Raw genomic sequence first — 13,423 nt, 5'->3', positions numbered from 1 at the left:
CAGATTATTTGTGCTTTTTAGCTTTTAGCAAATTAGTTGCTGTCTATATTTGCTTTACTTAGTTACAATCAATCCTAATTATATCAATCTTTTCTCAAATACCCAATTTCAAATAAAATTTGTTAACTTTTTAAATATTTGATATGAATATTAATGAGTACACTTTGATTTACTTTTAGCTAATCATTCGAGAATGAATTCTAAATTATTTTTATTTGAGTTTTATAGTTTAAGCATACATTTTTTTTAGACATAGAGTATTGTTTTTGTTAATTTTATATTAGTGCTTTTTTAAGTAGTTTAATGGATCAAGAGTTTCATGGTGATAAATAGTTACAAGATGATTATTAAGATGCATACATGCAATGTTTGACTTTATCGAATTATTTGCGGAATCACTCAAAAAAAAAAATTGAAAATATAAAAGAATCTATGATTATTCGATCTAAGTAGGAAAGTAGTATTGTGAAAATTAATTTCAGAATATTTGATTAATTAGGATTAAAAGAAGATGAAAAGGTAGGTTATTTCTCATTATAATTAGAGTAAATAAGTCCTGAATGATTTCTTCAATAATAGTGATGATGATGAAGAAGGGGAAGAGGAGGATAAAAATATTTTTTCAATAAATGATTAGATGAACGCAGAAGATGTTGAATAGTATTCTAAGGTTGATAATAATCCTTAAAACCATCAAAATTTATCTTCTGGTGCTCAGAATTCCAATTATAATTTTATACATAAATCATTAAATAATTAATCAGCATTTTAAGCAAATCCGAGTAATTAATAGGAGTTCTCTCTGAGTAATAATCAGTAATTAAGCAAAGTACAACTTGGGTTGCTTAATAATTAAGATATCATGTTACATAGCTGTAATAATTCTGTTGTTTTTTAGCAAAATAACGCAGAAGAATAGCAATCAGTAAGACCTATTTCGGTAAACATTGACTAACATCAAGAGTAATTACATTATTAATCTTAATGTAAATTAAATAATCCTCCAACTCTAAATGATTACAAAAGTGTTCACCAAGATAATATTAATATTGAAGAAAATTTAGACTCCGAAACTGCAAGGAGAAAGAAAAAAAAGGACTTAATGCAGAAAAATATGGATGATTCTGATTCTTGTTATTATCAAGAAGTATAATAAAATAAAAACTTGAGTAGTAATAATTTATAATATAATTAAGGTGGGAATTCTTCAAAATAGTAAATTATAGATGGAATAATGTTTTAGTAAAATTAAAAAGCATATAAACCGAATGAAGAGGTTAAGTCTTCAACTTCATATTACAATACAGAGGAATTAAAGGGTTAATTAGAGAGTATACGTAAAAATGTGTAGATAGGAGAATAAGTTTAAGGAATTCACAAGATTAGACCATAAAAACTGTAAACAATACTTACAAATAACAGGTCTATTACTTCTCCTGCTAAATGCACGTCTTATGTTTTTTCTAATCTTCATAAGAGCATTATGAAAAGGGAAGTTTCAATAAATTTTGTAGTATTAGTCATATATGGCATTTATTTAATTTTAAAGAGCAATTTTATAGATTAAAAAGATGATTAAAGTGAGTTAGGACTGTACTTAATATCTAGTTTTATAATACTTATTGGATTATTTGGATTGATGCTTATATTTTTGGGATTAAAAAATAGTGTTCAAATGAGATCTTCTTCAAATTCTATGAACACTAAAATTATATTTAGCAGCAGAGATAATAAGGGTGATATAACTGAAAATGTTTATCAAAACAATAATGCTGAAAACTTAAATAATCAGGCAGACATAAAAAACAACTAAACCTAACAAAACACAAAACAATAAAATTAGTAAACCCAAATAAGTTTTTCTCCATTAAAAACAAACAAAGGTCTGCTCAAATTAAATTAAACATAAATAATAAATCAATATAATTTGCAAAAGAATTAAGATAAATAAGCTAATTTATAAGCCGTAAATTAAGGTAAACAAGGTAAAAATAGCAATTCGTATTTACCTCCATCATCTGATTCTTCTCCAGGATAAAATTCTGATAATTTATAAGACGAAAGATGCTACATGAATGGTATAATATGGTTGTTCATATTTTCATTTGTTATTCTGGTTGAATCAATAAAATAGTTAAGAGATCTGAACCAAATGATATTTGTCTTCTTTATTTACAACTAATTAATTATTATTTATAAACTCTCAGTTACTAGATTTTCTTAGAAATTAACAATTTTAATATCTTTTGTACTCTTTTCTTTCGCAATTATTCGCTTGAATTTGTATACATATTTAGGTGATATAAACTAGAATTACTCTAGCAATTCTAAATCTTCCAAAAACATTATTTAAAGTGTACTTTTTGATTGTGTATTTGCTATATCATTACTTTACTAGATTTACAATATGAGACTTTTAGCTATTTCTCCATTCCTATTTCACCCATTAGGATATTCAACATTGTCTTAGGAGAAAATCCTTCAAAATGTTGGCATAACATCATATTGTAATCTCGGATACGCTGAAGATGCCTTAGAAAATGAATCAAAAACATCTAAATTTCTTAGCAAGTTGATCAGCAAAAGAACAAAAAACAAAAATCTTAAAATAAATAAATAAAAATAAAAACCTTTAATTTATAATAATGGAGAAGAGGCTACTCTTTTGAACGACAATAATCCAATTTCGCCTGAGTTAGAAAGGCTTAAAAGCAATAATATAAAAAAAATGTATCAAGATATACTTAATCTTATTCCGGAAGGAGTAGCCTTAATAAATAGCTCAAATTAATTAGTATATGCGAATAAAACTCTCTCTAAAATTCTATAATGCTCAAAAAATTAAATTGTAAATATTCTTTTAAATTTAGCGACCAAATCAAAAGATTCAGATGCAACTTCTCAAAAAATCGCTATGAATACAAATAACATGAGTGCATCTCAATTTTCTAAAATTCTTTCCTTAAACCAAGCTATTACTTAGCCAAGACAAACTTCTTAATCAGTATTTAAATCTTACAATTCCCTTATAAACAACAACAATAATAATAACATTGCTATGAGCAGTAATCAAAGTTAGTATAATTAGTCAATCTAAAACAACTCTAATGCCTAATAGCAGAATCCTCTCGATATAAATAATATAAATCCAAATAAATTGAATAATTAAAATCATGGAAACGGGTAGATAAACCCTAATCCTCAATAAAGCTTTCCAAATAGAAAAACATCATCTGAAACATTCGATGTTAAAAGAAAATCCTCAACTACGAAGCCTTCAATATTTAATCGAAACCACAAAAATTCTTTTTCAAAAGACGAAAGTCCTGCTGTAATCAACTTGAACTCAAATAGTGGAGTCAACAATAACTTCATCTACAGTTAGATGGGAACATCTAACACAAAAAATTTATCAACAAACGGGGCAACTCCAATGAATTTAAATTTTAACACTTACTAAGGAGGAAGTGATATGCGTAAGTAAAGTATGCATTAAATGAATAATTTTCGTCAATCACCATTCGAACAAACCATGCCAAATATGCCTATGAATAGCCCGATAGATGATTTTTTTGAAAATAATAGAATTACTCACCATATTTAGCATAGTGCAAATGGCTAACATCATCACACAAAAAATTATTTACAGAATAATGAATATTCAGATGCTGTTTCTTTGACAAATTATATTTAGCAATGTCCTTTAGCAACATGCTAACCAAATTGCGTCCACAGCTAGGCTCTTTTTAGAGAAAATGGAGCTGATTCATTAGGTATGAATAATTTGATAAATGCAAACGGTAATAACTAAGATTTAGGTGGAGAAAATCTAGTCCGTCAATAACGCTCCAAAAAGTTTAAAAAATCTGAAATAATAAGAAAAGACATTAATGTACGAGATATATTATCATCAATATTCGAAAATCTAAAAATTACCTAGCAAGACTAGGATACCAAAACAGCAAAAACTTTTTAATTAAAAAAGAGAAATTCAGATATAACTAGTTAGCAAACATATATGGCACCTCAGCAAAGTAGAAAAGCGTCTCCTTCGAGGTAGGGAAGTTTTGTTTCTTAAATGAAAAACTAGCAGCAGTATATTGGTTATTTCTAGTACATTGACGACATGGTAATTTATTTCTTACATATTTTTTGTTTTTAATAGATAGATAGATTAATGGTATCTATACATTCATTCGATAAAAATCTAATTAACTATTTAATTGACAATAATACTTTTCTATACTACTAAAATTTTTAAATACGGATGTAAAGTACAAAAAAAAACACATCAGATTAGAAGAAGAAAAAATTTGATTAAAAAAAAAGGAAACCTCAAAAATCCAAATCAAAATTTAAGGATACTTACTTACTTATTTTGCAAGATTTATTAATTCAATAAATAATTAATTACTATTTAATCTTTCAAATTATGGTTTAGCACTTTACAATTAGTTATTTTTCTTTCAAAATTTATATTATCTTTTTCTAAATAAATAAATAAAAATCTAGTTACTGGTTCAAATTTTTTTTCCCTTACTTGACCCATAAATTACTATCAATTAAATCCTCTTATGAATGAATTAAAATATACTAATTCCTAAATATATTTTTGTATTTTTGACATTAAATTTTAAATTTTCTCAAAAATAGATTTTAACTCTACGGCTTTTATAACAATAAAATATTTTTTTTATTAATTTTTATTTATTTTATTTTATATTTTTGGTAGATTAAGGTAGAGGTTGAATACAAAAATAGTACTTTAGTATTAAGTATGGTAATGTGCGAAATAGTTACTAATGGATTTGTTGAGTAACTAGCCCTTGTTTTAGTTGACCCACTTTGGTAGGAAATGTATGAGAAAAAATTGGAAGATATGAGCAAATACAGAATGAAAATGTTTGCCTCGCTTTCACATGAGCTGAGAACTCCTTTGAATTGCTCTATTTCCATGTTGCAATAAGTAAAAAATATAATGAAAGAAGATATGTAAGCTGATTAGAAACAACCAGAAAATATATTATCAATAAAAGACAAAATCAGAAATAAGCTACAAGCTTAAAACAAATCATAGTCTTAATCTAATTAGCTAGTAAGCTAAAATTAGAAAGCCGAGGAAGGATAGGTCAGTTTAAAATTATTAGAAAAGATGTCAGATTACATATAAACATATATTGATCCTGCATTGAATTCAAATAAACTGCTACTAAATCTTATCAATGATATTTTAGATTTTGTGTAAATAGATAGTGGAAAATTCAAATTTTCTTTTATAAAATTTGATTTAGAAGAGCTTCTTTCTTCTTGTGTTTCATTGGTTGGAATTTAGGGCAAATAAAATGAAAGTAATGTAGAGCTCGTACTAAAGTATGATGAAAAATGCCCTAAAATTATAAATTCAGATCCTAACAGGATAAGGTAAGTTGTCCTAAATTTTCTTTCAAACGCTATGAAATTTACATCTTAGGGCTAAATTATAGTCTCTGCAACTTTAATAAACTACAAAGATAGCACCAACTAGATTTCAAGCTAATCTTAATCAGATTTTCTAGCAGAAGAAGACCTTAAAAATAACCAAAATAATATAGTAGAAATATCTGTTGAAGACCAAGGAATAGGAATATCTCCTGAAGATATACAAAAAATATTTACAATCTTCAATAAAATTGATTTAGGAGAAAATTAATCTTTGAACAGTTAAGGATGTGGTCTTGGTCTTACAATATCAAACAGTAATTTTTTATTCATTTTATTTTATTTTTTATAATTTAAGTTTAAAATGTTTTGAAAAAAGTAAACATAATTTAAAAAATTTAAATTATCTCCATTATCATTTTTTGTTATTTTATTTTTAAAATTAGTAAAACAAAATCAAAAATGAAAAAAAATTAGAATTATATTTTGAATATTTATTAAACAATTTAGATTTTATTCAAAATAAAAAACTATTTTTTTTTCATTTTTGCTAATTAAATATTTTTTTTTTAAATTAGCACTAAAATTATGTTCTTTATACATAAAATTAATTTTCTAATTTAAGCAAATGAATTAATTTTGATTTTAAATAAAACTTACTCCAAATGAAATAATTTTGCTTAACTTTTATGAATAGTATTAATTTTTTCTTCAACTTGAAAATTTGAATCTATGGTCATCTTTCAAGATTACTCCTTATTTTTACTTAATCAAAATTTTGATTAGTAATTAATTTATACGGACCATTCATTAATACATTTATTTGTTAAATTTATTCAAATTTTTAATTTAATTATTTTAAACAAAATCAATAATTAAAAGGTATTGCTAAAGGTTTAGGGCCAATTAATAAAGGAGGAATAAGAGTTCAATCTGAAATAGGCCATGGCTCTGTTTTTTCTATTCTAGTAGAAGATAGAGAAGAAGACCTGTAAGAACATAAGATATACAATAAGGAGGAATCTAGAAAAAAAATGGAGACAATCAATAGTCTTGTTGATTCTCCAGTAAGCCAGCAAACTAAGATGAGGTAGCTTAGCTCTTTTGGATAAGTTGATTAATATATCAAGTAAACTTCATAATTCGGAAGAAATCATAGCATGAAAGTAGAAGATTCACCATAAGTTAGAACCATTCGTATAAATAGCAACTTTACAAATAAATCCAACAAAACTAATAAAACTAGCAAGACAAGTAAAACAGTCAAGACTAATAATTAGAAGAATTTAGTCGGCTCTGGAGTACAGTATGAGGACTCGTGTTGTATTTGTGACTCTGAGATTAATAGGAACTCCATTTAAAACTTAACTCCTATAGCTACTTTCAAAGTTAGAGAAAACGAACTTCCAGAGTTCAATGATTTAAGCAGCAGTAGCAGCAACAAAAGTGATATCGTAAATTAAGATATCCTAAATGTTAGTTAAAAATCAAGCATATCTTATATCAATAATTAAAGACCTTTGTATAAGTCAACAACCATTCATACTAAAACTACGTATAAAACAAAAACCTTAAAAACAATTAAATCTGAGCAAAAAGAAATGAGTGGAGATGCTTATATCAGCTACAACAGCATTCATTCTCAAGCTCACATTAAAAAGAGAAATAGTAATTCACCAACAACGTCTTTAATAAAAACACCATCCTCTTAAGAAAATGCCTTGCAAATGCATTTATCACCTATTGATATGAGTAGTAGTGGTAATAATAATAGTAGCAAGTTAATTGCAAGCAAGAAAAGAAAATTCTTAGCTTAATCAGGTATTAAGTAGTCCTAATCTTCTTCTACATCAATTTAGTAACATAAGAAAACAGCAGCTACAAGCTCAAGTGCCCTCAAAAACATAGCAACTACTGCTACTACTGTCGCCATTCCACCTTCTTAATAAGAATCAAATTTTGAAATATATGAAAGATAATCTTAGGAAATATCAATAATCAATGATTTAAATTTTAATATATCTAAGAAAAAGAGTGAAGAAGATGAAAGATTCGATGGTTAGTAGCAAGTATTAGAAAATTCTAGTGATTATAACATTTAAAAGAATTAAAACTAATAAAATTAAGTGTTAAATAAAGAAAATAGTAATTTAAATAACACTAGCATTGAAGACAAAACTAATAATCTAAAAGCTTAAAAAGTTTGTGATTGTGCATAACTCTTGGTAGTAGATGATAATCTATTTAATATGCATGCTATCACAATGCAACTTAAAACTTATGGATTCAAAATTGACCAAGCTTAGAACGGATAAAAAGCTGTTGAATTAGTTGAAAAAAGATATTATGAAAATACTTGCTGTAAATCTTATAAGCTCATTTTTATGGATATAGAAATGCCAATTAAAAATGGTTACGAAGCAACTTAAGATATCAGAAACTTTTTTAATGGAAATTCCTACATTAGTAAGTAACCTATAATTGTAGCATGCACTGCATATGTTTCTGATGAGGATAAATCAAAAGCGCTGGCAAATGGTATGGATGATTTCATCAAAAAACCAGTCTTTTAAGAAGCCTTAGACCTCCTACTTAACTAATGGTACAATGTCATATTTGATGAAAACGATGAATCTGAAGAAGAAGAAGACTATGATGATGATGATGTTTAAAATTCAGCTCATGAAGGTTAACAAAAAGATTCAATAAAAATACGAAATAACTGAAAAATAAATTGGTCTTTATTTATCCTAATAGTTAATATAAATTTAAATTTAATATATAGAAAAAATAAATCTTTAACTCTGCTATAAAAGTAAATCAAAATGAATAATAAACAATTAAATCGGATTAAACATATTTTAAAAATAAATATCTAAAACAAATAAACAAACTAATAATTATAATTTTAAATTAAATTAAGTCATTGAAGCTATTAAATAAATAAATATATTTTAATTAATTAAGAATTATTCAAATATAAAAATTATTAAATAAATAAATAAATAAAATACTTAAAATTAATTTATAATAAAATAAACAAATGTAACATATAAAATTATTATTTATTCTAAAAAATATATTCACACTTTGTAATATATAGATAAATTCTATCTATTAAATTATTAAGTTATCATTATTAATAAATAAATCATATTATTTTTTTAGCAAATATTAAAAAAAAACAAATCTACATTCGTTTTAATTAAAAATTACTTTAGCTCTTTATTTAAAAAAATCAGAAAAAAAGCTTATGAAAGGAATTAAGTTTGTAAAGTAATTCAATAATAATCTAATTTTTAACTATCTATAGCTATCTCTTTTGCTTCTAAATCAATAAAATTTCTACATTTTAATTTATATTAAATACTTTAGATAGTAAACTGATTATACATACATACATTTAAAAAATCTCTAAAACTAAAACAGAATTATTTAGTAAAAATGACATAACATACATCAAGTAATATTTTTAAAAAATAAATAAAAAAAACTTCTAAAAATTAAGATTTTTAATTTATCAATTATTTAATTTTATTTAAAAATAATGGTAAAAATATAAAAAGTGAAAAAAAATTAAATTAAATATTTATTACTTTGATTAAAAATTTTTGCATTTTAAGTTTTTTAATATTTTTCAAAGAGCTAAAATTATTTATTTTGTATTTATAAGTTAGATTTGTTTTATAGTGAAAATAACCTAAATTTGAATCTAAGTATTTTTAACAATAAAAAGAAATACTTTTAAAAAGTTTTATAAATTTAAAAATTTATTTTTATTTTTTGAATTTTATAATTTTTTAAAGTAGTTTGTTTTAGTATATTTTATAAATAGGGTATTTATGAAATAGAAATTTATATATGAAATGTTAATCTTTTTTATAATTCTAGTAGAAGGTAAAATTCTAATTATTACTCAGGAAATTTTATTGTAATCAGTTTTCATTGGATAGTTCATTTTTTCAATCCAATATCATAAACAGATTCTAAAGTTTTGCTATCTATTGAATGAATCAAAATATTGTTATCATCTTAAATTTCTAGAATACCAAATCCAATATTAGTAATTTCTTCAAGCAAAGCTTCTTTTTACTTTTTCTTATCAAAATCTCCACTGCTATTTGCAGAATTTTTCAATTCTTAGGTATTTAATATATCAGGTAGAGTATCATCGTCCATTTTGCTTGTTCCACCATTACCTTCGACAACTGTTAAAAATCCTTCGTATTAAGATATTATGTTATCTTTGCTTATTTTATATTTAGCAACATCACCATTATTCATAGGTTTCATTACCAAAAATTTATGCTTATGACCTGAAATGAACAAATCAACTTTGTATTTATTTAAAATTGTATCAAATTAAGCATAATCTTTAGCAAAATCTTAGCAATCAGATCCTTTACAGTAAATCATTTTATGTCCAAAAACAATTACCCAAGGAGTAACTGAACGATCTACACTTTTTAAGTCTTATTCTACCCATTTAAGCATTTTTTTCTAGTTTTCTGCGTTAGGTGGGTTAACTTAGTCATTAAAATAGTGAAGATTTAAACTCAAAAAGTGAGTATTTCCTATTAATAAAATAAAAAGGATTTAAATAGTAAGGTAAAAAAATAGCTTGAATTTGTAAATTTAATCTATTAATTTTTGGAATGTATTTATTTGTAATTAGTAAATTTTTTCTATTAACAATTTAAATGCGCAGATTATGTGTAAAAGATTTTAGTCATAAAATTTATCATAATAACCTTATTAAAATTGTTGTTTAAATTAATATCTAGTGATCTTACTGTTTACTAAACAAGTTGCGTAATCTTCTTATTGCATTTTAATAAATATCATCAAATAAAAAAGTGGCAAAAATCATAGTCTGAATCAATCACCCACCAATTAAAGTAAATGAATTAAAAATTTTTCACATATTTGGATATTTCATAATTTAGTAGGTGGGGTATTGTTCATGTACCATAATTTGCGTCCTTTATTCATCGATTCATTATAATTAAGTTATTGATTCAAATTACCTATGTTGAAGGAGTAGTAATTGTTCTAATTTTCAGTGAAAAATGGCATTTAGAATTTTTGGTTAAAGAATTCGAAATTGAAGTTGTCTTCGTGATTGCCAGCAGTTATAGCCATTGGTGCAGCTGTGTTAATTTTAGTAAGAGCATTAATATAATCATCACCTACAGTGCCATTGTTTTGATAGAATTCATACCCATAGTCACCACAAAATATAAAGGCATCGAAATTTTCTTTCTCTTAAATCTTATAAATGGCATTTACAGTAATTTTTCCAGCATCACTTAAATCATTATCACCGAAAAAGATAATCTTCAAAGGAGTAGTTTTTTTTTTAATATCACCGAGTTGAGACAAAAAATTAGTTCTAAATTCTATGTTGGTATTACTAGAAAGAACTGGCATTTTAGATGTGTAAAATTCAGTGCATCCTTCTTTATTAGCACTATCAGCACAGAAAGCATAAGTGAAACTAGTTTATGGATCAACTGCTACTTTAACAGTGTGAATATATTAATTGTATATAACCTTTTCACACTTCTTTTTATTATGACAGAAGGTGTCATTCCAATCAGAGTGGATAGTAGAGACTGTAGCTGTCTAAAAACTTTAACCTTTAAAAACAATACCAGATTTTTGACATTCAGAGTATGTCTAATACATCAATGTAGCAGTGTAAGGTGAGCTGTTATCAGCATATTTATCACCAATTAGCAAGCGGACTAAACGAGGAAAGCATTCATCACTCTAAGAAGTAGTCAACTGACAAGCCAAGCTGATAATGAGCACACAAAATATTAAATTTTTCTACATTTCAAATATTAAGTTATAGTATTTTTATTTTTTAATAATTATATTAGTTTACAACCCTAAATTTTAATTTATGGTAAGTTTTATTTAAACATTAATGGATTGACATGAATTGATATCGTAATATTTTTTGTTACGTATTTTGTTAAATTAACAATATAAATTCTAATAAATTCCATTTAAATTATAAATTGCGATTAATGTTTAAAACATACTTAAATTTTGTCTTATTTTACTCATATATTTAATCATAAAATCAATTAATAAGATCAAAAAAATTATCAAAAAATATCAACAAAAGATTTTAACTATATTTTAAATTTTTAAAATAAATTAAAGATTAAAATAAGATAAATTTTTTGATATTTTAAATGGTAATTAATTTAATCTTTTTTATAATTAAATTACTTCATAAAAAATGCCTTCAATTTTTATATCAAATTTTATATTTTTTCATTTGGATTCTATTGTAAGTAATTTTTTTAATCTTTATTAATTTAAGAGAAAAGATGATTTTTGTTTAACTTGTTGAATCAATCACTTTAACATAAAATAAATTTTAATTGATATTTAAAAATGATTCATCAAAAAATGAGATCATATCTATTAATATAATGTTTTTATAATCCTAATTATCTTTATGAAATTTGAAAACATAAAATACTCAGCACTAAATACAAAAGCAAATCAAACTAAGAAGGAAAAAGGTAACCACCTTTTAAACAAAAAGAATATCAATTAACAACTTTCTTTAATTTAAGAATTCTCAAATCAAATAATTCTTAATAGGATAAAATTAATTTCAAATAATATGATAAAGATCTTCTCTACTAATTCTACAAAAGTATGGAATTGAATAAAAAAATATTATATTTCATTAAGATCAATTATTTTAACTTTAATAAAATCAAAAAAAATCATTACTTAAAGTAATTTTAAAATAATTAATTTTAATTAATTAAATTTTATTTTATAACAAAAAACGCTATTTAGTAGCTGTCTTTTATAATTCTTATTATAAAATTATTTAAAATCATTTAAATATTAATAATGTATTATTTGTTGTGTTATATAGTTTTGATATTAAATTAATCATTTGCAATTTTTTAACTAAAAAATTTTATTAAAAATAATAATAAATTAAGCTTTTTTTATTTTTTCCTTTTAAAAAATAATTTCGTTTTAAAAAATCATATTTTTAAAAATTGATTTTCTTTAAAAAAATTATCAATTTGTAAAAAATATTTAAGAAAAATATCTAAAAATCCAATAAACATATTGACAAAAGATTATTAACAAACTTTATCACATAAAATGTAAATTATATTTATTGAGTGGTTATTAGATATTTATTATATAGAGCAAGATAATTCAAATAATTTGATATTTTTAAATAATTATTACTAATTTATTCAATATATTTTATCAATCTGTTTTATAAATTATTAATTTTGGATTTTTTAAAGCTAATTTTTTAAATAATATTTTGTTAAGTATTTTTTTCAAAAATAAATAAATAATCAATTAAAAGAAACTCGTATAAATATCAAACAAAAATTAATTACTAAGACTAAAATCAAAACTTTACAAGTATAAATTATTAAAATGAGTAATTTATCTTTTCACTAAATATACTAAATTTACAGAAGTATAAATAGATTTGTCTTTTCACATATTTTGATTGGTGACAATATTTAAATATATTTAGTCTTTTATGTTCAAAAATAAGTTAAGCAGAACCCCAAAAATAAAATTTATTTGCATATGAAATCTAGGACACTTATTAATTTTACACTAATTTGCTTTAGTCAAAATTTTATATTCCAAAATAAAGAGGGATTTGCATTATGATTGGTTTTTTAATAATCTTTAGATTAGTCAAAATGAATTTTACATGTATTTATTGGTTTTAGTATTATTTTTTATCTCAGATTGCTGGAAAGGTTTTTTACATTCAAATGTTATTGAATTTTTTTTGAGAGACTAAAGAATTTGTATAGACTTATCAAAAATTCATTCTGCAGTAACTCAAAGTAATCAGTAATAAACAATATTATCAATTTTTTTTAATTAATAATAAGTAAAATACACTTAATATAGATATTTTATAATATTATTTTTTTAAGGAAAGAACCCTCAATTATTCATAAAAAAGCTGAAATTTTTTTTT

The 13,423-nt window shown here is 23.5% G+C and overlaps 3 protein-coding genes across 3 annotated transcripts; 2 read left to right on the top strand and 1 right to left on the bottom strand. All coding sequences in view use genetic code 6, as the record gives it.

Moving 5' to 3' along the window:
* Positions 1 to 511: 511 nt before the first annotated feature.
* On the top strand, positions 512 to 8,144 carry TTHERM_00415680 (ATPase, histidine kinase-, DNA gyrase B; the record flags this gene model as incomplete). The annotated part of the gene is made up of 3 exons (XM_001007231.2): positions 512 to 4,129; positions 4,733 to 5,735; positions 6,301 to 8,144. The coding sequence occupies 3 exons, from the start codon at positions 512 to 514 to the stop codon at positions 8,142 to 8,144; spliced, it is 6,465 nt and encodes a 2,154-aa protein (XP_001007231.2).
* A 1,228-nt stretch (positions 8,145 to 9,372) lies between these two features.
* On the bottom strand, positions 9,373 to 11,256 carry TTHERM_00415690 (ser/thr protein phosphatase family protein; the record flags this gene model as incomplete). Its single annotated transcript, XM_001007232.2, has 2 exons — positions 9,373 to 9,992; positions 10,446 to 11,256. 2 exons carry the CDS (start codon positions 11,254 to 11,256, stop codon positions 9,373 to 9,375), a joined length of 1,431 nt encoding a protein of 476 aa, XP_001007232.2.
* Positions 11,257 to 11,893: 637 nt separating this feature from the next.
* On the top strand, positions 11,894 to 12,109 carry TTHERM_00415710 (hypothetical protein; the record flags this gene model as incomplete). The annotated part of the gene is made up of 1 exon (XM_001007234.1): positions 11,894 to 12,109. The coding sequence occupies one exon, from the start codon at positions 11,894 to 11,896 to the stop codon at positions 12,107 to 12,109; it is 216 nt and encodes a 71-aa protein (XP_001007234.1).
* Positions 12,110 to 13,423: the final 1,314 nt, after the last annotated feature.

The sequence above is a fragment of the Tetrahymena thermophila genome (genome assembly GCF_000189635.1).
Source record: "Tetrahymena thermophila SB210 genomic scaffold scf_8254814, whole genome shotgun sequence".
NCBI lineage: Eukaryota > Ciliophora > Oligohymenophorea > Hymenostomatida > Tetrahymenidae > Tetrahymena > Tetrahymena thermophila.
Note: the sequence above shows the minus strand (reverse complement) of the source record. Positions and strands in the feature narration are given on the sequence as shown.